The sequence below is a fragment of the Lepidochelys kempii genome, chromosome 1 (genome assembly GCF_965140285.1).
Source record: "Lepidochelys kempii isolate rLepKem1 chromosome 1, rLepKem1.hap1, whole genome shotgun sequence".
NCBI lineage: Eukaryota > Metazoa > Chordata > Testudines > Cheloniidae > Lepidochelys > Lepidochelys kempii.
This window is the reverse complement of record NC_136380.1, coordinates 209091783-209116934: the sequence shown is the minus strand read 5'-3', so window position 1 is coordinate 209116934 and position 25152 is coordinate 209091783. Positions and strand designations below refer to the sequence as shown.

The window sequence follows — 25152 nt, the reverse complement described above, 5'->3', positions numbered from 1 at the left end:
TGTGCATATGCATTATGATAGTCTTTTAATTACTATTTTGCCTGCAGCACACCTGCATCATTCTGTGCACAGGATGGATGGTGCTTGGGGAATGAATCAGAACTATGTAGTTAATAAAGCTAGCATTTATGGGACCCCCACTTCGCCTGTTGAAGAAGTTAGTAGGTGTATAGTGAATGAGGCAGGGGATTCCAGGAAGAGAAAGGATGGTTTCATGGTTAAGGCAGTTGAATGCCACCTTGGAGAATTAGATTCTGTCCCCACCTCTGCCACAGAGTTCCTGTGTGATGCTGGGCAAGTCACTTAGACCAGACTTTTCACAAGTGGTCACTTATAGCATGTTCCTTCATTTTCTGGATAGGAAATGCCAGAAGTAAGGTTGCCCCTGTAGCCTTCATTTGGCCGCATTTCATGTATGCAATCTTAATTCTGGCATTTCATAAGCTTTGAGTGTTTGATTTTACAACCTTAACTTACCTCTTATATAACTGCCAATGAGTGTGTGTGTGTGTAAATGTAACTTTACATTTTAGAAGAGAAAACTGACAAAAATTCACCATGTGGAATTATACTGACCCCCCACATGGATCATCAGCAAGGTTGGAACTTTTAGTTTTCTGAGCGGCTTCTGTGTGTTCTCACTTCTGGGATGATTATTACCTCCTGGCATTGAGCTGTGAAATCTTTCTAGAGAGCAGTGTCCATTGGGGCCACTTTGCCTCTCCTCCCCCTTGGTTCAAAGAGGATTCAGAGGCTGTAAAGGGGGAGTGCCCCTAACTACCCTTCACTTCCTTTTTTAACCACCAAAGGTACAGCAAGCTCAGATATCGAGCAGTGCCTGTGACACTTTGCTCATCAGTTTCTTTGTTTTTCTTAGTGCAGTTTTTCTTTTATTAGAAGAACAAATTGAAAATGGTACCCCTTGGGCACAGGTATCATCTGAATGACCTTCAGGAACAAGAGGGCTTCCTCTCCTCTACCTATGTTGTGTTTCTCAGGCCCAGTCAACTTATTCTTGCAGTATCTAAATCCAGTATGAACTTCGTCTGGACGTTGCTAGCCTAAGATACTGTGCCCAGCTTAAGCAGTGTCTGCCTCCCTGGTCTTATCTGGGTGAGCCTGGCACCGTCAATGCAATGCCAAGGTCCCTGGATTCCTCTGTGTTGACCTAATTGGGCACTAACTTCCCAGCACTAAGGTCCTTGGATCCTTATAGGTTGACCTTATGTGTTCTGAGGTTCCCACACTGTAGACTTCCCTGGATCCATCCAGGCTGACTGAGTTCAGTGCTTAGGATCTAAAATCATGACCTGGTGACCTACTTAATGAAGTGGCCTGGTTCCAGTTTATGGGTCACTGTAACTGGCACTAAGGTCGACCTTAGTTGAAGTCAGGTACCCAGCTCAGGTGACAATAGGATCCATGGATTCATCTGAACCAACATAGCTGGCAAAGATTCAGCACCATTAGCTTGGATAAGCCACCAGTCAAAGTTGTTGTTTGTCCCATGTCTGCAGTACTCAGGGCTCTGGTGCTCAGGTCAACTGGGTCCAATGCTGAAAGTCTCTGAAGTGACATTTATTAGGAGAGTATTAGATTGTATGTCAGTATTACCAAGGTTCCTGATTTGTCAAGGTCAGATGAGTGTGATGCCAAAGGTCCCGCACCTTTTTTTATTCCATCAATGCTGCTTAGCAGATTGGTGGTGAGGCTCCAGAACCACAGGTTCAGAGTGAATCACATACTGTGATGTTCTATATTTAGTATAAGTGGCTCACAAGCCCCAAAACTTAACTCAGTAGACTGAGTCTGGTGCTGAGTGAAATTGACTCTGTTTATCTAGGTGGCACCGTAGTCTCCTGATCCTTTGAGCCCTACTTCATCAACACCCCTAAATCTGGCTCTACTGTCATAGAGCCTTTCCATAGTCAGATGCCTAGTCTCAAGTAGGCATTACTGATAGGTGATGTCTACTGAGGGCTTACACCCAGAGCTTGCAAGAATAGTCAGCTGAAACTGTAGGAATTCCTTTTGTGGGAGTCCTTCCAGGGGAAACCAGAAGAACTGTTCACATACCATGCTGGGGTTCTGCATACAACCCGAAATGGCCTTCATTGGCTCCTAAACCCTTCAGCTGGGTTCCCTATCTGAGGCGCCCTTGAGTGCTAAGACACCCTCAGCACTGAAACCTTGGAAACCTGTTCCCAGGCCTGGGCTGAGGTAGCTTCAGTGCCTGAGTCTCCATTCTGTGCCACGTATGGGCTCTGAAAATGACTTTGAAAACATCCAAGGCTGTGATTACCTGGAGACATCTAGGTTCCCAACACCTGTATCAGTGCTTTATTTCTGACTCCTGGAGTCCACTTCTTATCTACTAATGTTGGATTACTGGATCTGCATGTCTTTTTTATGTATGCAGTGTTGTTATAGCCATGTCAGTCCCCGGATACTAGAGAAAGTGGGTGAGGTAATATCTTTTACTGGACCAACTTGACAAGCAAGTGTGCATTGACATTTCCAAGTCTTTGAGTGAATAACAATGTTAAAGAAATTTTTTAAAGGAAATCTTGGCATCCCCTCCTGCTTTGGCACAGAAGGTCTTTATGATCAGATTGGGCCCTCCAGTGCCAGATCTCCAGTGCTTTTGTTCTGGAACCTATTCTTATAGCAGTGCCAGGAAGAGCTTGGACTTACATTCTCGGTTTGGGTTTAGCAAACAATCTATTTCAGGTGCACATGCCTCAGAAATGTTCTTACATACTTTTAAATTTACCTGAACCTGACTGCTTATGTAAGTAACCATGCCCAGTGGGAAAGAATTTAACTTATAAATCTGGGATTCTCAGCTGAGTTTAAGATCGCCATATTTGGGGTCAGGAAGGAATTTTCCTCCAGGGCAGATTGGAAGAGGCCCTGGAGGTTTTTCACCTTCCTCTGTAGCATGGGGCACGGGTCACTTGCTGGCACGGGTCACTTGCTGGAGGATTCTCTGCTCCTTGAAGTCTTTAAACTATGATTTGAGGACTTCAATAGCACAGATATAGAATCATAGAATATCAGGGTTGGAAGGGACCCCGGAAGGTCATCTAGTCCAACCCCCTGCTCAAAGCAGGACCAATTCCCAGTTAAATCATCCCAGCCAGGGCTTTGTCAAGCCTGACCTTAAAAACCTCTAAGGAAGGAGATTCTACCACCTCCCTAGGTAACGCATTCCAGTGTTTCACCACCCTCTTAGTGAAAAAGTTTTTCCTAATATCCAATCTAAACCTCCCCCACTGCAACTTGAGACCATTACTCCTCGTTCTGTCATCTGCTACCATTGAGAACAGTCTAGAGCCATCCTCTTTGGAACCCCCTTTCAGGTAGTTGAAAGCAGCTATCAAATCCCCCCTCATTCTTCTCTTCTGCAGGCTAAACAATCCCAGCTCCCTCAGCCTCTCCTCATAACTCATGTGTTCCAGTCCCCTAATCATTTTTGTTGCCCTTCGCTGGACTCTCTCCAATTTATCCACATCCTTCTTGAAGTGTGGGGCCCAAAACTGGACACAGTACTCCAGATGAGGCCTCACCAATGTCGAATAGAGGGGAACGATCACGTCCCTCGATCTGCTCGCTATGCCCCTACTTATACATCCCAAAATGCCATTGGCCTTCTTGGCAACAAGGGCACACTGCTGACTCATATCCAGCTTCTCGTCCACTGTCACCCCTAGGTCCTTTTCTGCAGAACTGCTGCCTAGCCATTCGGTCCCTAGTCTGTAGCTGTGCATTGGGTTCTTCCGTCCTAAGTACAGGACCCTGCACTTATCCTTATTGAACCTCATCAGATTCCTTTTGGCCCAATCTTCCAATTGGTCTAGGTCCTTCTGTATCCTATCCCTCCCCTCCAGCGTATCTACCACTCCTCCCAGTTTAGTATCATCCGCAAATTTGCTGAGAGTGCAATCCACACCATCCTCCAGATCATTTATGAAGATATTGAATAAAACTGGCCCCAGGACCGACCCTTGGGGCACTCCACTTGATACCGGCTGCCAACTAGACATGGAGCCATTGATCACTACCCATTGAGCCCGACAATTTAGCCAGCTTTCTACCCACCTTATAGTGCATTCATCCAGCCCATACTTCCTTAACTTGCTGACAAGAATACTATGGGAGACCGTGTCAAAAGCTTTGCTAAAGTCAAGAAACAATACATCCACTGCTTTCCCTTCATCCACAGAACCAGTAATCTCATCATAAAAGGCGATTAGATTAGTCAGGCATGACCTTCCCTTGGTGAATCCATGCTGGCTGTTCCTGATCACTTTCCTCTCATGCAAGTGCTTCAGGATTGATTCTTTGAGGACCTGCTCCATGATTTTTCCAGGGACTGAGGTGAGGCTGACTGGCCTGTAGTTCCCAGGATCTTCCTTCTTCCCTTTTTATAGGTGTGAAGTTTTTTGCAGGAGTGGTGAGTGAAATTCTGTGGCCTGCGTTGTGCAGGGGGTCAGACTAGATGATCATAATGGTCCCTTCTGACCTAAATATCTATGAATCTATGAAACATAATTTGCTTAGAATTGTTAGTGCTATTCCTTGAACACACAGTACATGAAAATTGCTACTTATAAGGTGTACTTGTGGCACCTTAGAGACTAACCAATTTATTTGAGCATAAGCTTTCGTGAGCTACAGCTCACTTCATCGGATGCAAGTGAGCTGTAGCTCACGGAAGCTTATGCTCAAATAAATTGGTTAGTCTCTAAGGTGCCACAAGTACTCCTTTTCTTTTTGTGAATACAGACTAACACGGCTGTTACTCTGAAACCTGTACTTATAAGGTGACATTGACATTGTATCACCTCTTCACAGGACAAACACCAGAGCCTGCTATACCAGTCCACCTCATTGAAAGTATCTATTAAATGCTTTTCTTTAAAAGCAGCACATAAATGAGAGAGAGAGAACCCTGCTATCTTGACTTGATCTTTGTCAATCAACAGGGCACTCATCTAGACTTGGGTCCACAGACAGGTTCCATAACAGCATAAATGGGTGCATACTCAGGCTATGCCTGTATCATAGAATCATAGAATATCAGGGTTGGAAGGGACCCCAGAAGGTCATCTAGTCCAACCCCCTGCTCAAAGCAGGACCAATTCCCAGTTAAATCATCCCAGCCTGGGCTTTGTCAAGCCTGACCTTAAAAACCTCTAAGGAAGGAGATTCTACCACCTCCCTAGGTAACGCATTCCAGTGTTTCACCACCCTCTTAGTGAAAAAGTTTTTCATGTAGCTCCATGAGACTGATTACAGAAGGAATCTTGATACTTACACCTGAGCTATTTATGTATCAAGTCATTCAAAAAACTGAAGGTGAAGATAACGTGCTTATTAAGGAATTCTCTTCCCTCCTTTCTTACAATCTGCAGTAATATTTCTAGATGGGATGTTCACCTTGTTTCCCAGCCCTTTTGAGATTTATGGATTCTGCAAGAGATAAAAGCTCCACATACAGGTTTGGAGTTGAAATCTGTTTGTTTAGCTCGTGAATCTTTCTCTCTTTTGATCAGAACTTACCTATACCCTGGCAAATTCTTTTACCAGTTTTCATACAACAGCATAAATGTCTTACCTCTGGCTGATATTTATGTGTTATGCAAGTGGAGACCCAACCAGGTCTCTTTATTACCAAGGTGAACATCTATTGTCTCCAGTTCTGTTTCAAAGTCGAACAAGACCCATTGTCATTGGCAGAGTCTCTTTTTTTGGACTGGAATCAGGAATTCTATGCGTTCCCTCTGATTTCCATTGGTTCAGGAAATCTGTCTGCAGATCATTTGGGATGGAACCAAGATGTTGTTAGCAGCCATAACCAGGTCTTGTAGGATGTTTGAAGACTAATCTGCAATCTGTTGTTAGCATTACTTTACCATGTACTGGATCTGCCCCTGCATCTTCTCAGACTGACATCTGGACTTCTGGATTGCCAACAGGCTTGATGAGAGAGTTTGTTGGAAGTTTAATGGTTCTTATCAAAAAGCAGCAATCTTTGACCAAACAAATCTCTTGCTTTTAACGTTGCTGTTTATTACACTTTGAACATTCAGAACCGTGTTTTGAGTTCTATCAAGCTTTCTGGGTGATGATTTCAGTTTCCACCCTCACGTGCTTAGGTTAGTAGTGCTCACACACTTGCAACACCATACTTTGCAGAAAGGCTGCACTGTGCACTACTAAGATTTCTGGAGATAATTGCTTTGTCCTTCACGCCTGTGTCCAAGGAATCTTTTTACAGGATTTATTTTACAGCAGCACATTTGTTTGTACTGTGAATACCACAAGGGAGACATACTCACTTAGCTGTCCTGGGAGTGTTCTCTCTAGTGCATATATTTCTTTTGATTTGGGGTTAGAGTCTTGTTTCACCAAGCTCTTGTCTGTTTTGTTGGAGTTTGCTGGAGGGAAGACGATGTTCCTCATAGGTGTAGCTACATGCTAGACTTCGAGATACCAGCCTAATGGCCAGTCCTCTATAAACAGTAGTCCATATGATAAGTGTGATATGATCAGTGTTCTCATCCCCATTTCCAGTCTCAAGTCCTCTCCTTTTCTGCTAACCAGCCTATTTCTGCAATCTTTTTTACACCCATGCTTAAGACTTGTCAGATGTTTATTCACCTGGATATATCAAAAATATTCAACTAATCCAAAGAAACATCCATGTAGGCTCCTGTCTTCATAGAATTTGAAAAGCTGTTACTTGAAGCTCTATATGTACTTAAAGCACCAAAAAAATAAACTAAATAAAATGTTGTCCCTTGCATTCTGATCTGGGAGAACAAAACTGTGGTCCCTTCTGATATCTCTTGACTTGCCATCCAGAGCTGATGCTCACTTTGGCAATTCTGAGTCCTTGTTCACTTAGAACTCAGCCCATGTTCCAGGGTCGTGGGGGGAAGGGTACTGCTCACTAATCTCCCACAGGTGGGAATATGTGGAAGCCACCCTAAGGAAAGAGGCTACTTAAAACTAACTGTTGGTCTTTGAATGCACTGCCTCTGCATATTCACTCTTCACCTCACCCTCACCACTTCAGAGTCTAAGGTAAATAATTCCAAAATTAGGGAAGGAGCTGAAAGGTGGTTAGGGTCTTTGGTTGCCCCTTTAATAACTTCTGAATCCTCCACAAGGGAAGGGTAGAGAGAGGCAGTTGACCCCAATACACACTACTCTCTAGAAAGATTCCATAGCAAATATGCAGGTGCAGTACACTTGAAGAACGCCAGCTACTGGCAAGGAACCTCTCTATCACCAGCACAGATGTATATCACTTTGAACTGATGGAATAACTGGTAGCAGTATTAGGCTGTTGTCCTCTATGTGGATTGGCTCCTAGAGGCAGATGAGACATGTGCTTTTTCTGTCTGTTTCATGTATGTAAAATGTCAGGAACCAGGATGTGGGCAGTCTGGCCTAGTGGGCAGAGCAGGTATCCAGGTCAGAGAACAGAAGTGCGTGGGAGACTTGGGGTCAACTGCTAAGTACCAGAGCCAGGGAGCTGAGCCAGAGTCAGGACCGGGAATCAACGCTGAGGATTGGAGCTGGGGTTAGATACCAAATGCCAGAGCAAAGGATTGAGCCAGAGTTTGAGTCTGTCATAAATATAAAGGGAAGGGTAAACACCTTTAAAATCCCTCCTGGCCAGAGGAAAAACCCTTTCACCTGTAAAGGGTTAAGAAGCTAGGATAACCTCGCTGGCACCTGACCACAGTGACCAACAAGGAGACAAGATACTTTCAAAGCTGGAGGGGGGCGGGGAAACAAAGGTTCTGTCTGTCTGTGTGATGCTTTTGCCGGGAACAGAAAGGAATGGAGTCTTAGAACTTAGTAAGTAATCTAGCTAGATATGCATTAGATTCTGTTTTGTTTAAATGGCTGATAAAATAAGTTGTGGTGAATGAACTGTATATTCCTGTTTTTGTGTCTTTTTGTAACTTAAGGTTTTGCCTAGAGGGATTCTCTATGTTTTGAATCTGATTACCCTGTAAGGTATTTACCATCCTGATTTTACAGAGGTGATTCTTTTACTTTTTCTTCTGTTAAAATTCTTCTTTTAAGAACCTGATTGCTTTTTTCATTGTTCTTGAGATCCAAGGGTTTGGGTCTGTGTTCACCTATGCGAATTGGTGAGGATTTTTATCAAGCCTTCCCCAGGAAAGGGGGTGTAGGGTTTGGGAGGATTTTGGGGGGAAAGACATTTCCAAGCGGGCTCTTTCCCTGTTATATATATTTGTTAGACGCTTGGTGGTGGCAGCAAAAAAGTCCAAGGGCAAAAGGTAAAATAGTTTGTACCTTGGGGAAGTTTTAACCTAAGCTGGTAAAAATAAGCTTAGGGGGTTCTCATGCAGGTCCCCACATCTGTACTCTAGAGTTCAGAGTGGGGAAGGAACCTTGACAGAGTCAGAACTGGGAGGTAGAGCCAAGATTGATAGTCAATGGTCAGGAGCAAAGTGAAAGGACAGTGTAATTAAAATTTTCTAACTGTTACAGTTATAGACAGGGTCTTGTCAGTAGCTCAGGTCAGGTGATGATGTGACAGAGAATGGGATGCCAACCTTCCATCACCTCCTCCCCAAATTCACAATCTTATCTCCACCACAAACAGGCCATACTCCCTCAGTCCCTACACCATCCCTTTTCTGCAGTTCTGTAAGGTTGCATACACTCAAGTGTTCGGAGAAGGTAGTGCTGGAAATCTGACATCCAAGGTGGGGCAGAGTTAAGGTTGTGGTACATTCTCTTAAGCAGATGATAGACTTAACTTTCCATGTCATTTTATTTTATTAGGGTTGTCGATTAATCGCAGTTAACTCATGTGATTAACTGAAAAAAATTAATCATGATTTAAAAATTAATTGCAATTACACGTAGTTTTAATCGCACTGTTAATAAAATTCCAATTGAAATTTATTAAATATTTTTGGATGTTTTTCTATATTTTCAGGTATCTTGATTTCAATTACAAGACAGAATACAAAGTAGACAATGCTTACTTTATATTATTATTTTTATTACAAATATTTGCACTGTAAAAATGATAAAAGAAATAGTATTTTTCAATTCACGTCATACTAGTATTTTAGTGCAATCTCTTTATCGTGAAAGTGCAGTTTACAGATATAGATTATTTTTTGTTACATAACTGCATTCAAAAACAAAACAATGTAAAACTTTAGAGCCTACAGGTCCACTCAGTCCTACTTCTTGTTCAGCCCATCGCTAAGACAAACAGGTTTGTTTACATTTACGGGAGATAATGCTGCCCGCTTCTTGTTTACAATGTCATCTGAGGTCACAAGGTACCAATGTGAGATTCACAAGGTCAGCTCCCAGACTGCTGCGCTGGGCATCACAACATGGGGAATAGATAGCCAGCCCTCTGTGGAGAAAGAGGTGGTTAGGGACTATTTAGAAAAGCTGGACGTGCACAAGTCCATGGGGCCAGACGAGTTGCATCCGAGAGTGCTAAAGGAATTGGCGGCTGTGATTGCAGAGCCATTGGCCATTACCTTTGAAAACTCGTGGCGAATGGGGGAAGTCCCGGATGACTGGAAAAGGGCTAATGTAGTGCCAATCTTTAAAAAAGGAGAAGAAGGAGGATCCTGGGAACTACAGGCCAGTCAGCCTCACCTCAGTTCCCGGAAAAATCATGGAGCAGGTCCTCAAAGAATCAATCCTGAAGCACTTACATGAGAGGAAAGTGATCAGGAACAGTCAGCATGGATTCACCAAGGGAAGGTCATGCTTGACTAATCTAATCACCTTCTATGATGAGATTACTGGTTCTGTGGATGAAGGGAAAGCAGTGGATGTATTGTTTCTTGACTTTAGCAAAGCTTTTGACAGTCTCCCACAGTATTCTTGTCAGCAAGTTAAAGAAGTATGGGCTGGATGAATGCACTATAAGGTGGGTAGAAAGTTGGCTAGATTGTCGGGCTCAACGGGTAGTGATCAATGGCTCCATGTCTAGTTGGCAGCCGGTATCAAGTGAGTGCCCCAGGGGTCGGTCGTGGGGCCGGTTTTGTTCAATATCTTCATAAATGATCTGGAGGATGGTGTGGATTGCACTCTCAGCAAATTTGCGGATGATACTAAACTGGGAGGAGTGGTAGATACGCTGGAGGGCAGGGATAGGATACAGAGGGACCTAGACAAATTAGAGGATTGGGCCAAAAGAAATCTGATGAGGTTCAATAAGGATAAGTGCAGGGTCCTGCACTTAGGACGGAAGAACCCAATGCACAGCTACAGACTAGGGACCGAATGGCTAGGCAGCAGTTCTGCGGAAAAGGACCTAGGGGTGACAGTGGACGAGAAGCTGGATATGAGTCAGCAGTGTGCCCTTGTTGCCAAGAAGGCCAATGGCATTTTGGGATGTATAAGTAGGGGCATAGCAAGCAGATCGAGGGACGTGATCGTCCCCCTCTATTCGACATTGGTGAGGCCTCATCTGGAGTACTGTGTCCAGTTTTGGGCCCCACACTACAAGAAGGATGTGGATAAATTGGAGAGAATCCAGCAAAGGGCAACAAAAATGATTAGGGGTCTGGAACACATGACTTATGAGGAGAGGTTGAGGGAACTGGGATTGTTTAGTCTGCAGAAGAGAAGAATGAGGGGGGATTTGATAGCTGCTTTCAACTACCTGAGAGGTGGTTTCAGAGAGGATGGTTCTAGACTATTCTCAGTGGTAGAAGAGGACAGGAGAAGGAGTAATGGTCTCAAGTTGCAGTGGGGGAGGTTTAGGTTGGATATTAGGAAAAACGTTTTCACGAGGAGGGTGGTGAAACACTGGAATGCGTTACGTAGGGAGGTGGTAGAATCTCCTTCCTTAGAAGTTTTTAAGGTCAGGCTTGACAAAGCCCTGGCTGGGATGATTTAGTTGGGATTGGTCCTGCTCTGGGCAGGGGGTTGGACTAGATGACCTCCTGAGGTCCCTTCCAACCCTGATATTCTATGATTTTATGAGAACAGGCCTTCGCATGGCACTTTTGCAGCCAACATTGCAAGGTATTTATGTGCCAGATATGCTAAACATTTGTATACCCCTTCATGCTTCGGCCACCATTCCAGAGGACATGCTTCCATGCTGATGACGCTCATTAAAAAAAAATGTGTTAATTAAATTTGTGACTGAACTCCTTAGGGGAGAATTTGTATGTCTCCTGCTCTGTTTTACCCACATTCTGCCATGTATTTCATGTTATAGCAGTCTCGGATGATGACCCTGTTGTTCGTTTTAAGAACACTTTCACTTCAGATTTGACAAAACGGAAAGAAGGTACCAATGTGAGATTTCTAAAGATAGGTACAGCACTTGACCCAAGGTTTAAGAATCTGAAGTGCCTTCCAAAATCTGAGAGGGACGAGGTGTGGAGCATGCTTTCAGAACTCTTAAAAGAGTAACACTCCAATGTGGAAGCTACAGAACCCGAACCACCAAAAAAGAAAATCGACTTTCTGCTGGTGGCATCTGACTCAGATTATTAAAATGAACATGAGTCGGTCCGCACTGCTTTGGATTGTTATCGAGCAGAACCCATCATCAGCATGGACACATGTCCTCTGGAATGGTGGTTGAAGCATGAAGGGACATATGAATCTTTAGCGCATCTGGCAAGTAAATATCTTGAGACGCCAGCTACAACAGTGCCATGTGAACTCTTGTTCTCGCTTTCAAGTGACATTGTAAACAAGAAGTGGGCAGCATTGTCTCCTGCAAATGTAAACAAACTTGTTTGAGCGATTGGCTGAACGAGAAGTAGGACTGAGTGGACTTGTAGGCTCTAAAGTTTTACATTGTTTTATTTTTGAATGCAATTATTTTTTTTAACATAATTCTACATTTGTAAGTTCAGCTTTCATGATAAAGCAATTGCACTACAGTACTTTTATTAAATGAATTGAAAAATACTATTTTTGTTTTTTACAGTGCAAATATTTGTAATAAAAAATAAATATAAAGTGAGCACTGTACAATCTGTGTTGTAATTGAAATCAATATATTTGAAAATGTAGATAACATCCAAAAATATTTAAATAGATGGTATTCTATTATTGTTTAGCAGTGCGATTAATCAGGATTAATTTTTAGTTGCTTTTTTTAATTGCTTTAAGCCCTAGATTTTTATGTGAAGTGTTATGTATAGAACAGCCTTAACTGATACACAACACTATGTTTTTGTGTATTAGTTTCCCAGGTTTTCAGATAGGATCCTCAGCATTTCAGTTACTTCTTTCAGAAAGAACAGGACCTTCATCAAAGAGTTTTTTTGAAGCTATTGCCCTTTGTGGAAGGAGCTGTTTGTTTTTCGAAGGTTTTGCTCTTCATTAATATTAGCATGATAAATGTTACGAAAGTTTATTCAAAGCTATTGAAAATTGAGTGACAGAGAGATGGGGCATGTCTTTTTTACTTTTGCCTATTTCTTTCTATTATATGAATTAACTCCACAGTCCCTTGTTTAGCAGCATAGAGAAGGACTTCCTGCAGAATTTTAAATGAATTAAATTCCATTGGGGCAATGAGTTAACAAGCTTTTTATTTATTTTACCCTGTGTGATTGTTTTTCTTTGTTTCTTCCATGCTTCTTTGTGCTCCCTCCCTGGCAGCTTTTCTTTACATTAGCATGTGCTCTTATCACTTTGTTAATAATGGACCGTGCTTCATGTGAATCTGGCTTTGGGGGCTAGAAGTGAATTAACTCGCTGCTTAGAGCCAGGGCTGCAGAATGGCTGACAGCTCAGTGTTCCGGTAACACATGGGATGTCAAAGCAACTGGCACAATGGGCATATGCAGCCTTGGTTGTGGGAGGGAGGCATGACAGAGGCATATAGTGAAATCTGTAGCTTTGAAAGAGAGGCCTTGTCAACAGCAATGCTGCAGAACAACATCCCCTCTTAGTTTGTGACTAGAAGGAAGAAACGATAAATTGTTTTGTACCAGATGGTGATTCCTCCTAAATGAAATAGGCATAGGTTAAGTCAGTTCCATCCAGCTCGGTTTACATTGCATAGAGGACACATTTGGTGCCATCTTGTCACACTTTGCCTTGTGTACTAAAGCCAGGCCGGCAAATGAACATGAGGGAATCAAAAAAGAGAGGGTCTGGGAGGCTTCATGTCATTGTAATCAGTTCCTGAGCTATTCACCTCAGGTCATCAGTTCAGCTGTGGACCATATCATCAGTGACCAAAAGTAATTACAATCTTAGGGCTATTTAATTATATTAAATTTAGTCACTTATGGAATCGGTCCTTTTCCAAGTCTACATACAACACCAAAATGATTTCTGCAGATGATATTAGTAATTGTCCCACTTGTTGTTAATAAGCACTTTTTAAAGCTTTTTATCTGAGCTCTCAGATCGAAACACAAGCATTAAGTTTCTCAACCCCTCTGTCCTAGGTATTATCATACCTCTGAACCCATACCTGCCAGCATGTGACAGAGGCAACTGAAATGTGTGGCAAGTGACCAGAAGTGGACCCTTGTTTTGTTGCACATTATACCTCATAAATTACCTCCAGACAAAAACAGTTAAAATGGAGTTAAGATTGAGAGTACACATCAGTGATTCATGGTGGGGTTTTTTTTAATAAAGCGATGTAATTATTTCCAAAACATGCATTGTAAACCCAGGAAATTCAGAATTAAGGTTAAACTTTAACAGGAATCCTAACATATTAAGGTGTAGAAATACGAGGGCACCAAACAACCTTAACTCTGCCCTGTAGTGAATGACACCATTAGGAAGGAAAAAAAATCTAAAACATATTTTAAAATAATCTAATCTAGTCTTACAAATGCTAAAATGTGTTAATCATTTCATTTCCTGAAGGCATTTTGGTGGTTGCAATCTCCCACATTAGATTTGGCATCCTGGCTATCTGCCCTATGCATCCTTCCCTAAGTCAATGGATATTTTGAGTCAGTCTTCCTCTTTCATTTGCAAAACATCTCCTGCCTTTGGTGCTGCAGAACAGGCAGGCTGATTAACCCAAAATGTAGAACATTCCACAAAATCCAGAATACTTAAGAGGTCTAGGTGTCCCCATTTTACAGACAGGACAACTGAAGCACAGAGAGGTTTTTGACTCCCACATCAAATTAATGTTGGAGCTAGGACTAGAAGCAAGGGGATCTGACTAACAGTCCTGTGCTGTAACCCCTAGCCCACTGCCTCAAGGTACTTGGCATTCTCAGCATAAAGGCCAAGATCTGAATGAACATGAAAATTAAACACCCGTCTCATCTCTGCAGTTTTCTTTCTTGGTCAGTTAGGGCAGACTGACCAGGTAGGGTGGGAAAGCTTGTACTGCTGTTGCAGGAGCTGTACTTGTACTATGGATCAATATAGGTTCTTCAGTCACTAGGGCTCTCTGTTACTTCTCACCAGCACTAAACTCACTGAAAAAATGTTAGCCAAAAATAAACTAATCTTACTAATCTTTGGTTTGATAGCCTTTACTGGCTGTACTTTCTCTAGACATGATGTGTGCAGGTGAAAATACATTAAATCTATTCTGATTTCTTATGGCTTTTTTTTTTTTTAGGTGCCTGAACATGCAGAACTCGGTTGGATTCTTGGGTGCTTAACTAGTATGCCACGTATACAAAGCTTTCCCCAGTGGAAGGTAAGGTTTATATGATCAGCATATTAAACTAAAAGGAGATTTAAGGGAATTTAATAAAAACAGTATTGTCCTTTCTGTTGCCTGTGGACCATAAACACTGGGCCAGTCATTCTTACTAAAAGGTGATGGAGTCACTTCAGGAAGAGGAAAGAAAACAACCCCATACAATGCTATTACTATAGGAGACATAACTGTATATTGTGAGTCAGTGAGGCTGCTGCTCTGGGAGGTTACAAAGTAGCATACCGGTAAAAGTAGAGAATACAGAGGCAGTTAAAGAAGGTTTTCAATTATAGACTGGTATTTTTAATCATTTATCAAAATGCTTAAAGTTCTTATTTCAAGCCTCATAACATAATAAAATGCAATGAGTACAGCACAACATTAAGGCTAAAAAATCAAGCAGTCACAAGTAAGGAAATTCCATAAGTAAGTCTTCTGCAACATTAGTTGGCCATTCTGTGTGTTGTATGGTATGGGATATATTAAGGTTTACATTTTAAAAGGGATACAGAAATAAACATAACTAAAGATGACTGTGGCTGAGTTGATGTTTTGAAAAATCTTCCCTTTTGCCATTCATGACATATGTGCTTAATTTCTTAGTATTACATCAACTGTTTTTTGCATTTAATTTCCGTGGGTTTTCTTTATTTAACAAGAAGAGAAATCAGAAGTGTGCTGGGATGTGTAAACCCCACGCTGACAGGGAAGGGGCTAGGGAGGTTCAGCGCTAAGGTAGCCCCACCTCTCTGGCCCTTCCAACCATGCATGGTAGGGTGGAAGGCATTCAAAAGAGGAAGCTGCAATCAGCAAGGGGGAAGCCCTGAGAATGAAGCGGCTGGAGAGTCTCCTGAAGCAGCAGGAGGAACCTCCACCATGCCAGAGACCCCCAGCTCTGGAAAGAGTCCAGTGAGCCCCAGAAGCAAGCCTGGCAGGGAGAGCATGATTGGGCTATCTAGCCCAAAGGACTCCAGTAAAGCTCCTACCCAGGCATCTCTGAAATAAGGTGGTGCCACTGACCTTTTTTTCTTTTGGACCCCTGGAAGGGCTTCTTTGTTGACTTTGAACTCCGCAAGGGTGGGGCCCACTGCAAGGGCTTAGAGGCGGTGGTCTTGACTGGGCTGACCCTGTGGTGGTCACTGGGCATGGCAAGGGGCCCCGACCGAGCTAGAGAAGTGCCCCAGAAAGAATCTCTTAAAAGTGGTGGAGAATGCGGGCACTTGGTCAGCTCTGCTGAAAGGGAGAGGAAAAGGGAGCAGGGAGTGGGAAAAAGGAGAAAAGAGGTTTGAGGCTGAGAAAATCCTGACAGAAACAACTTTGTAATGGATCTGGAATGGCTGTTAAAATGGGTCACAGAAAACCAGCAGCACCAGGCCATCCTGCAACAAAAACAGCAGCAGCAGCTGCTTCAACAGCTTGCAATCCAGCAACAGCTGGGGCAGCAGCAGCAATAGCTGACAGGGAATTAGCCACATGCCAACAGCAACAACAGAACCTGGAGCAACAGATGCTGTCAGTTCTCCGACCTCTAGGGTCACCTAGGGCTGTGGTGACCACTAACCCTGGGCCTCCCAGCTCAACACCCATCCCTGAGAAAGCTGTCTAAGATGGGCACCACCAGTGACCCCCAAGGCATTTCTCACTCCTTTTGAGCTGGTGGCATCTGCTGTGGTGTGGTCCTCAGAGCACTGGACCATGTTATTGGTGCCATCTGTCAGGACCGGCTCAAGCTGAATGCCATGAACTTGATTTGGCAACAGCCCAGGACTATAGGAGGGTCAGAGAGGCCTTATTTGACTGTTTAGATATCACCACCTCTCTGGGAAGAGTCCAGTGAGCCCCAGAGGCAAGCCTGGCAGGGAGAGAGTGATTGGGCTACCTGGCTGGAAGGACTCCAGTAAACCTGCTTTCTGGGCAACCCTGAAGTAAGGTGGTGTCACTGACCTGACAAAAGGGGCTTCTCTGTTGAGTTTGAACTTTTGCTTTTCGTCACCCATAAACAAAGTAAGAAGGCCTACAAGGACGGGGTGGTGGGGTCCACTGCAAGGGCTAAGAGGCTGGGGCCTGGACTGGGCTGCCCCTGTGGTGGTACTGGGGTGTGGCAAGGGGCCCCGAACCCGAAAGACGGTTTTACAAGGAGTCAGAAGAGAGACAAACAATGAGAAGAAAAAAAATCCAGAGCAATTTGGTTTGCAGAGTTCACAACTGGAGAGGGCTAAATACCTCCAGATGTTTTTGGGTGTTTTTTTTCCCTTCCTGTTTTTTCTTCTTAATTAAATAAACCCATTCAAATTTAAATGCAACAAATAGTGTTAATGCAAAACTTAGATTAAAGCCAAGCTTTTCAAACCTGTGTTTCTCAAGTTAGACTTGTAAAGCGATATTTAGACATCTAAGTATAAGTGGTTGGACTTTTAAAACCCACAAATAGGAGCTGCAGGTGCTTGGCATCAGGCCCCCCATATTTAAGAGCCTGGAGATGGAGACAAGACAGTGTGATCTGGATGACGGGGAGAGTAAAAAGATACAGGAAAATATAAAGAAGTCTGGACAGATTTTAAGGATTTTTTTAAATGTAGCTACAGTTAAAACAAAAAGCAGGAAACTAGATACTTGAACATCTATAGACCAGCTGGTCCAGATGATATGCATCTAGGGTGTTAAAGGAATTAGGTACTGAACTTCTGAACCTCTGATAATTATTTACAAAAAGGTGGGTTAATCTGGAGGGTATCAGGACTTTGGATAAAAACAAGTGCTGCATACCAGTCTTCTAACAAACAACAAAAAGAGGAGTGAGTTTGGCAGTTACCGTCCCACACATCTAATATCTCTCCCTAATAAAGTAATAGAATAATATTATGAGACAAGATCTATAAATATCTCTAGAAAATAACTGAGCCATGAGCAGTAAGTAGCACTGGACATTGAAAAAGCACAAATTCTGTTAGGCTTGCTTCTTTGCTAGAATGACAGTCAGTGAACGAAACGGACTCAGTAAGTAAAACTTACAACAAAAAAAATCAAAATCAGATGTTAACATCAGCCAAATGGATGATTTCCGTATGTCTTTCTTTTGCAAACAGGTAAAGAATGCCAGCCAGAATTCTGAAGGAACCGTTGGTCTATTCACATACCCTGTGCTTCAAGCTGCAGATATTCTGCTGTACAAGTAAGAGACAGAATGTGAGCCCACAGGCAACGTCTGTTCAACTGCTGTAAGACTAAAGTTCTATGGGTCAACATGTTAAATATCAAGGGGCGTGAATAGCTGAGAGGACTGGGAATGGATGGCACACTTTCATCTTTCAGTCACTGATTAAAATCTTGCTCAGGTTGATAGTGATTAAATATCAGGCCACTGGAAAACCATTGGATGGTATTGTCTAAGAAGAGTTGGTCACCTCAGAACAATTTAGTGCATGTCCCTAAAATCACCAATAAAACTAACACCAATTGACCCATTCAGCAGTTGCATTGGATTGATTGACTGAATGGGCCACAGAGATTAAACTAGTTGTGGATCCTCAAGGTCAGGGCTGAATCATGTTGTTACTTCCCATGATGGACCTGCTATGAAGCTAGAGAGATTTAGTGTCCAGACCTTTCAGTTGGGCACTTTACACCACTATTAAATTCACTTACATTTTTTTCAGGTTCTGGTGTAGATTATGCTGTGTCAATGGGTGAAGAGTTTTCTGCACAAAGGGGTAGCCAAACCTCATGTGTTGCCTCCATGAGAAAGTTGAGACCCATTACAGAAGCATAGTTCTATACTAGTCAATTATCTTTGATGTAAGATTAGCAGAGGTCCCAGCTTTGACCTGAGGTGTAATGACTGGCACCATCAGGATGTCGTGTAGCGATATGGCACAGTGTTTGAAGAAGTCTTCTGCAAATTGGGAAACTGTGAAGTCTCTTTTTTTTTTCCCCCACATTTTAACTTTTTTACATCCTTGAGGGGACGTTTCCTATACTGAAGAAATGTAGACAATATCCTTCTTTCAGTTACTCTTTCTTTTTTTCCTGGTTCTTCCCGCACGTCTCTTGTAAACCTAATCGCTCTTCTTTTCCCTGCCCACCTACCCAGTGCTAGCAGCCTGACTCCATGCTTACACCACTCCACTCCAGCAGCTTGATGGTTCCACTCCACGCTCCCGTTCTCCCCATACATGGCTGACCTATTAGCCCTTTATTAGTTCCTAGGCTGTCTGATGAGGCTGAGATCAAGAGCTGGTAATGTGGAGGAAGGTTGCATCTGTGAATGAAGCATAGTTAAGTCGGGTAATATGTAAAATCTTAATTAATGAATCTCAAAGACAGAGTAAATAGTACATTATGTTTGCAGATTATATTGAGTTGTGTGGGTTCATCAACTTCTGGGAAGACAGAGAAATGATACAAAAGGGCATGGAGGGTTTGGGAATATAGAATAGGCGGGAATAACAAGTCTTCTACCTGGAAAAATATATCTTGGGTAAAATAATCCAAAGCATAGAGTCAATGGGAGGGGAAACAGTCATGTCAAAAGACTTAGGGATGATATTGCTAGTTTATATATATCATAATTAGGAATATAGGGGTAAAAGTAGAGGGAAAATGTAATTTGAATATTAGAAAAAAATTCTTAACTGAGATCTGTTTGATTGTTGAATAGTTCCCCAAGGGGAATAATAGAAGCCCCATCAATTAAAGTAATTTTAATAAACAAAACACTGGCAACTTCACTGTCAGAAACCATTCTGCACTGGGCCCTGGGATGGACTGAACTACCTAGATCTTTTCCATCTCTATGTAGTAAGATTCTGTACTTTTGATTTGTACTTCCAGCTCATTTTAGCTCAACTTTTGCATATTAAGTGCTGGCTGACTGGAAACAGATGACAAAATAAGGAGGTGTCAGAGAGAGAGAGAGCACATATATTAAAAGATATATATTTAACAAGAGAGCTCTTTTATATTAAAAGGGATAGGAAATGGGACAAGAGGCAAGAGAAAATGGATAATTAGGAAAGGAGCAGCAGTCGTAGAAGGAAGAGCAGGAAAAGCAGACGCTGAAATGGTACAAAGCAAAACTAACTGCAGAAATAAGAACTCATAAAAGTGGCAGAAAAGATTCAGCAAATAAAATACCACAAACAAAATAAATGAATTAGGAGAAGGAAGTGAGGGAGAAATAAAACCAACTGAAGTGACCTTGGAGAAAAAAGAGGATTAGGAAGAAGAAAAAAAAGTTAATTAATAGAAGGTAAATAAATAGCATGTGAGAAGCAGGAGCAAAGACCGCAAGAAAACTAACATAAGAAAGAAAGAGTCATGCTGAGGTGTTTATAGAAACACAATATGTTTTCAGGCTAGTCGGATAACTTTGTGATTCTGGTACCATTTTGGCATATGGAAATGTTCCTTTTGGCCTGCTTAAGTGTATTGATTAAGGTAACTGTTTTTTCTGTGTTGTAAGACACTGTGATTTACTATGGGCTACTGTAATAGTTTTTAGCTTGTCTTGCTTACTCTTTGGTGGGTAGAGGGTGAAGAGATTGACCCCCTGTAATTTAGGATCAGAAGTAAAGAATACCATATTGAATTGAAATTGTCTGGGTATTTAGAGACGCAGAATTTGAATTAAATTAGAATTTGGCCAGGACTTGGTTTATCATACACCAACTCTTTAAAAGTGCAGTGGAAGCTTTAATAAACAAAAGAGGACATGATTTCAAGTCTATATCTCACCTAAAAAATCACAGGTTAACAGTGAGGGCAATTAATCATTGGAAAAAAACACAAGGGAAAGTGATGGATTCTCCATCCCTTAAAGTCTTCAAATCAAGACTGGATGCCATTCTGGAAGATATGCATTAGCCAAACACAAGTTATTGGACTTCAACACAGTAGTAACTGGATAAATTTGCATGACCTATGTTATACAAGAAATCAGACTAGATGATCTAACGGTCCCTTCTATCCTTAAAATCCATGAATGAATAGAAGACAGTGGGTAGTAGAAATCTTATGGAAAGTGGTAGATGCTTGCAGAACACAAGTGTACGTGCCAATATTGTTACTTTTTCTGGTATATTTCCCATTTACATTCAAACTTTGGTAAAAGGCTGTTCTTTTGCTGCTGATTCTGCATTTCATCCCATCAGACACAGCAGAACCGTATTAGACAGGATCCGTCTGGAATCTTGTTCACCCAGAGGAGAGCGAGTTAGCTGTGATTGAACATTTGGCTCCATCTGGCCCTCAACTATGGCAGGAGCCGTGACAGTCTCAGGTAACATTTCAATAGAACTAGAGAATTTTGCTGAGTTTCCTGTATCTGTCTTTTATTAAAAGGTCAACACATGTTCCTGTTGGAGAAGATCAAGTCCTGCACCTGGAACTGGCTCGAGATATAGCACAGCACTTTAACAAGAAATATGGAAACTTCTTTCCTGTGCCCAAAGCCATTTTAAGTGAGTAGGGAGAGGTGTGGTTAAATACTAGATTGCAGTGAGTTATTAAGGGTTGAGGTTGACTTACAGGTAGGGTGAATCTATGTGGGAACAACTGGAAAGGGGGCAAACTGATGGCAAAGTAGATTAATAGAAAAGAATGAATATGGGGCTTTGAAAACCCCCAGAAAGGAATGTGTACAGTATCTGCTATTCCAGTCCTGGGGCCCCCCACAATGCTCTGCTACTGCCTTTCAATCCTGCTTGGTTGCAGCCCCTGTCTGTTCGTGCAGGCATGGGCCTCTCATGAGGAGAGAGCATGTTTGATGGTGCCAATTAAGGAGCAATTTGTGATGCCCATTAGGGCGTTGAATAAGAGACCACCAACCAGCATAACGCGATAGTGTTTGCTAGTAGTAAATGCTGTAATTGAAGTTGCAAAGCAGTTTCTGTTTTATTACCTTCATTACCATAGCACCCAAAAGTTCACTAGGTGCTTTGACATATGCTTGTAAATTTCAAGAAGGCTCTTCATTGGCGCTAAACTTTCCATTCTTGGTCACAGCCTAAAGCTTAGGAGATTTTGAGGAAAATGTGTTCAGCCATTTTTCGCATTACGAGGCCATGAAAAATTTCTGAATCTTTCTGTAGAGCAAATGGCACATGTGGTGGGAAACATGAGCAGCTGAGTACAGAAAAAGTGTGGTATCTTTGCATTAGTTCATAATCTAGAGGAATGTGCACCCCCAGGGGCAGGGAGTTCTCCCCTTAGAAAAGATTACACTGCCAGAGTATCATTAGTAGCCCTCTTTCCACTTTAAAGCCCCAGTTAAAAATGAGAGGTCACCCATGAGAATACAGGGTGTTACAAACCTTGGTGCAGTGTCTTGTGAGCAGTTTGAGCACCAATACTGTGATGTCTATGCAACAGTGATTCTGTGCTATGTGATTCTAGTCATTAGCTCAATGGCTCACACTGCATTTTGTGTATAATAGTAACAATGGGAAGAGACTGTGAATTAATGGAGTGGTGTAACTAGATGAATGTTGCCACGTGCTTTATAGTACTGGTATCCTGTCTTGCATGCGTGCATGTGTCTCAGTTATTTCTAAGGCACCTATCACCCTGCCAAAATCTAAGCAAAATGTTTTCCCCCTGCCTAGTTTTTGGGTAGATAACACCTGGGAGGGAGCAATTTCTAAGGAGCTCTAGGAGAGTTTCAGGGGCTTCTTGTGTGGGGCAGCTTCTCATGGTGAGGAGGCTGGTCATTTTGGGACCCTGGAGTGTGATCTGATCCAGCTTCCCACTGTTACGGGATCCCTCACACACTTCTAGTTTGTGCTCCCTGGGTTACTCGCCTCGCCAATACCAGGTACCTAGAGGAGGAGGTGGATTGGTAGGGAAATCAGCATAGAGCCATAGCAGGCTGGAATCATCCCAGAAGCAGTAGGTAAATGGGGAGAAAGGGGAACTAGGTTCAGGTTCTTTGGGTGATTATGGGGAGAAAGGAGAATGGCTGGGGTGCTTTTGGTGGGAGAGAATGAAGATTAAGGATGAGGTGTATTTTGTAATGCTTGAGAAAGTAATTGTTAAAGCAAGGCAAGCAGCCAGGGCAACCTGCTATAGGCTGTAGTACTCTCCTAAGAAAAGTGCCAAATAAGCATGAATAGACAACCATGATCTGTTTGTCTTTTTAGGTACAACGAAGAAGATAAAGTCTCTCAGGGATCCAACAGCCAAGATGTCCAAGTCAGACCCTCAGAAATTAGGCACACTCAATATCACAGACAGTCCAGAGGAGATAGTTCTGAAATTCCGCAAGGCTGTGACTGACTTCACCTCCGAGGTAACCTATGACCCAGACTCTCGTCCTGGTGTCTCCAATCTGGTGACCATTCATGCTGCAGTAACAGGACTCAGCATAAAGGAAGTGGTGCACCAGTGTATTGGTCTTGACACTGCACACTACAAAGGGATAGTGGCAGAGGCAGTTATTCAGAAATTTGCGCCAATTGGGAACGAAATTAAGAGGCTCCAGGAGGACAAATCCCACTTGGAGAAGGTTTTACAGGCTGGAGCAGAGAAAGCCAAAGAACTAGCTTCCCTTGTGTATCAAGAAATAAGGAGATTAGTGGGGTTTCAATAGAACCTACTGAATAGTTGCAAATTTTCTTATTTCCTGCGATAGCTCTTGTTCATCATCTCCCATCTCAGAGTCTGAGAGAGAATTTTCTTTGTTCTGGAATATCAGACAAGAACAATCAGAGATGATTTTTTCATGTGATTGTGATACCATCTAATGGGAGCCATTCTGGATGGCCAAAGGACGGACACACAATTTCCAAAGAAACTCACAAGACCAGAACAGTGAAGCTGACCAAATGAATTGCCTGTTTTCATAGAGCAACATAAAAAGTTGAAATAGAAGCCACGATCGTTGGGATGACAGAGTTGCTGCATTCCTGATTACTCCAGAAGGAGAGGAAGTCACAAGCTTCATAAAATCCTCCCCTATTACACACACAACCCCACAGAGAAGGACAGTTACACTATGTTGAATGTGATGGCAGAATGTGCTTCTGGATAACCAGAATAAAAATACATACCAGAGACCCGGAATGCCCAGGACATTGGTAGTAGGAAAGAGAGCCTTTCACCTCTAAATCCCCAGTTCAAATGCAGCCTAGTTTGGTAATGACATCTAGTCTGTATGAAATGAGTTGGTCTCTTAGTCCATTTCCTGATATATAAATGTCCATATTACAGAAACCACCATGACCATTGAAACTCGGCTTCTTTTTGGCAGTCTCAGTAAAGAACTCATGGACTGAATGGAACCTGTACCCTCTATCCTGAACACCCCCTCTCACTTCTAAGTCATCTTAGTAGGTCAGGGCTAAGATACATTGGCAGGGGACTGTCTGTGTTGAGAAGCTTGCTCTGCAGCTGTCCATTTTGCAGCTATTCTGTAGAGAAGTAAAGGCTTCAGCACTGTCAGTCCAGCACCAACTACGTGATTCATTATAGAATCTGTGTCCAGCAGGGAAATGACTTTCGGCTGGGAAACCAGAGAACTGGCTGTAAAATTAACAAAAACTGCTTGTGTAAGTGACTAGCTGAATACAAAGCCATGGTTATGATCAAAGCATTTTTCTCAAAATGAATAGGCCTAGTAATGAGAGCTGCACTCAGCCTCCACAGATCTTATTCCTCCCAAGCCCCAGTGAGAGAGCCTAGAATGAGTGAGCTGCTGCTGAGGAGCAGAAGGAAAGGGAGAAACTGGCAAAAAGGAATAAACTATTCTAAAGGCAATGGAATGGAGAGGGCAGAGAAGTGTTTAAAGCAATGCAAAAGCAATTATTGTACTGTTGCGGAGAATTTTGCTGCATCAGTGTGTTGATGCTTCACATTTGAAACCACTGTATTAAAACTTAAACTAAGTTTATATATCACAACCATGGCAGGTACTGCAAAGAGGAAAACACAAATTTAAAAGTGTCTGAAACATGTCTTCACTGTTTCTTTCTCCTGAGTTGGGAAAGGTGGAAGTTATATCAAGAAACTAGAGCAACTTTATACTCGTGAATCATCATGAACTGATCTTTTTTCTGTGTAATACAGACCAATAAAAAGCTGATGAATTTGTTTACTGGTTGGAGTGAAATGGTGAGTGTTCACTGACTCAGAATCCTTTAGCTCCTGTGTATTGCAAAGCAAGAAATTCACAATTGGATGTCCCTACCATCCAAGCTAAGACCCGGGTTTATATTATAAAGGATCTGTAGAAAGAGGACAATGGGATGAGAATTTTCAGGTAAGACCATTACTAAAGCTAGTCAAGACTAGAGAAGGTATATGAATGGACACAAGGATGTCAGTTAGAAAACAAGTGCAAGGTAATGTACATTGGAAGGATTAACTGCATCTTTTCATACACATTGCTGGTTTCTAAATTAACACACAGGGAAAGACATGGGTGTCATGGACAGCTCATTGAAAATCTCTGCTCAATGGCCAGCAGTGGA

The 25152-nt window shown here is 42.4% G+C and overlaps 1 protein-coding gene across 2 annotated transcripts in view; it reads left to right on the top strand.

Moving 5' to 3' along the window:
* WARS2 (tryptophanyl tRNA synthetase 2, mitochondrial) overlaps positions 1-24772 on the top strand; it is an 83261-nt gene extending 58489 nt beyond the window's left edge. For both annotated transcript variants that reach the window (XM_073310402.1, XM_073310412.1), the window contains 4 exons: positions 14606-14686; positions 17776-17861; positions 21029-21147; positions 22825-24772. In XM_073310402.1, coding sequence (XP_073166503.1) covers positions 14606-14686; positions 17776-17861; positions 21029-21147; positions 22825-23273 — 735 coding nt within the window. In that variant the 3' untranslated portion in view covers positions 23274-24772. The remainder of the gene's footprint in view (positions 1-14605; positions 14687-17775; positions 17862-21028; positions 21148-22824) is intronic.
* The last annotated feature ends 380 nt before the right edge of the window (positions 24773-25152 follow it).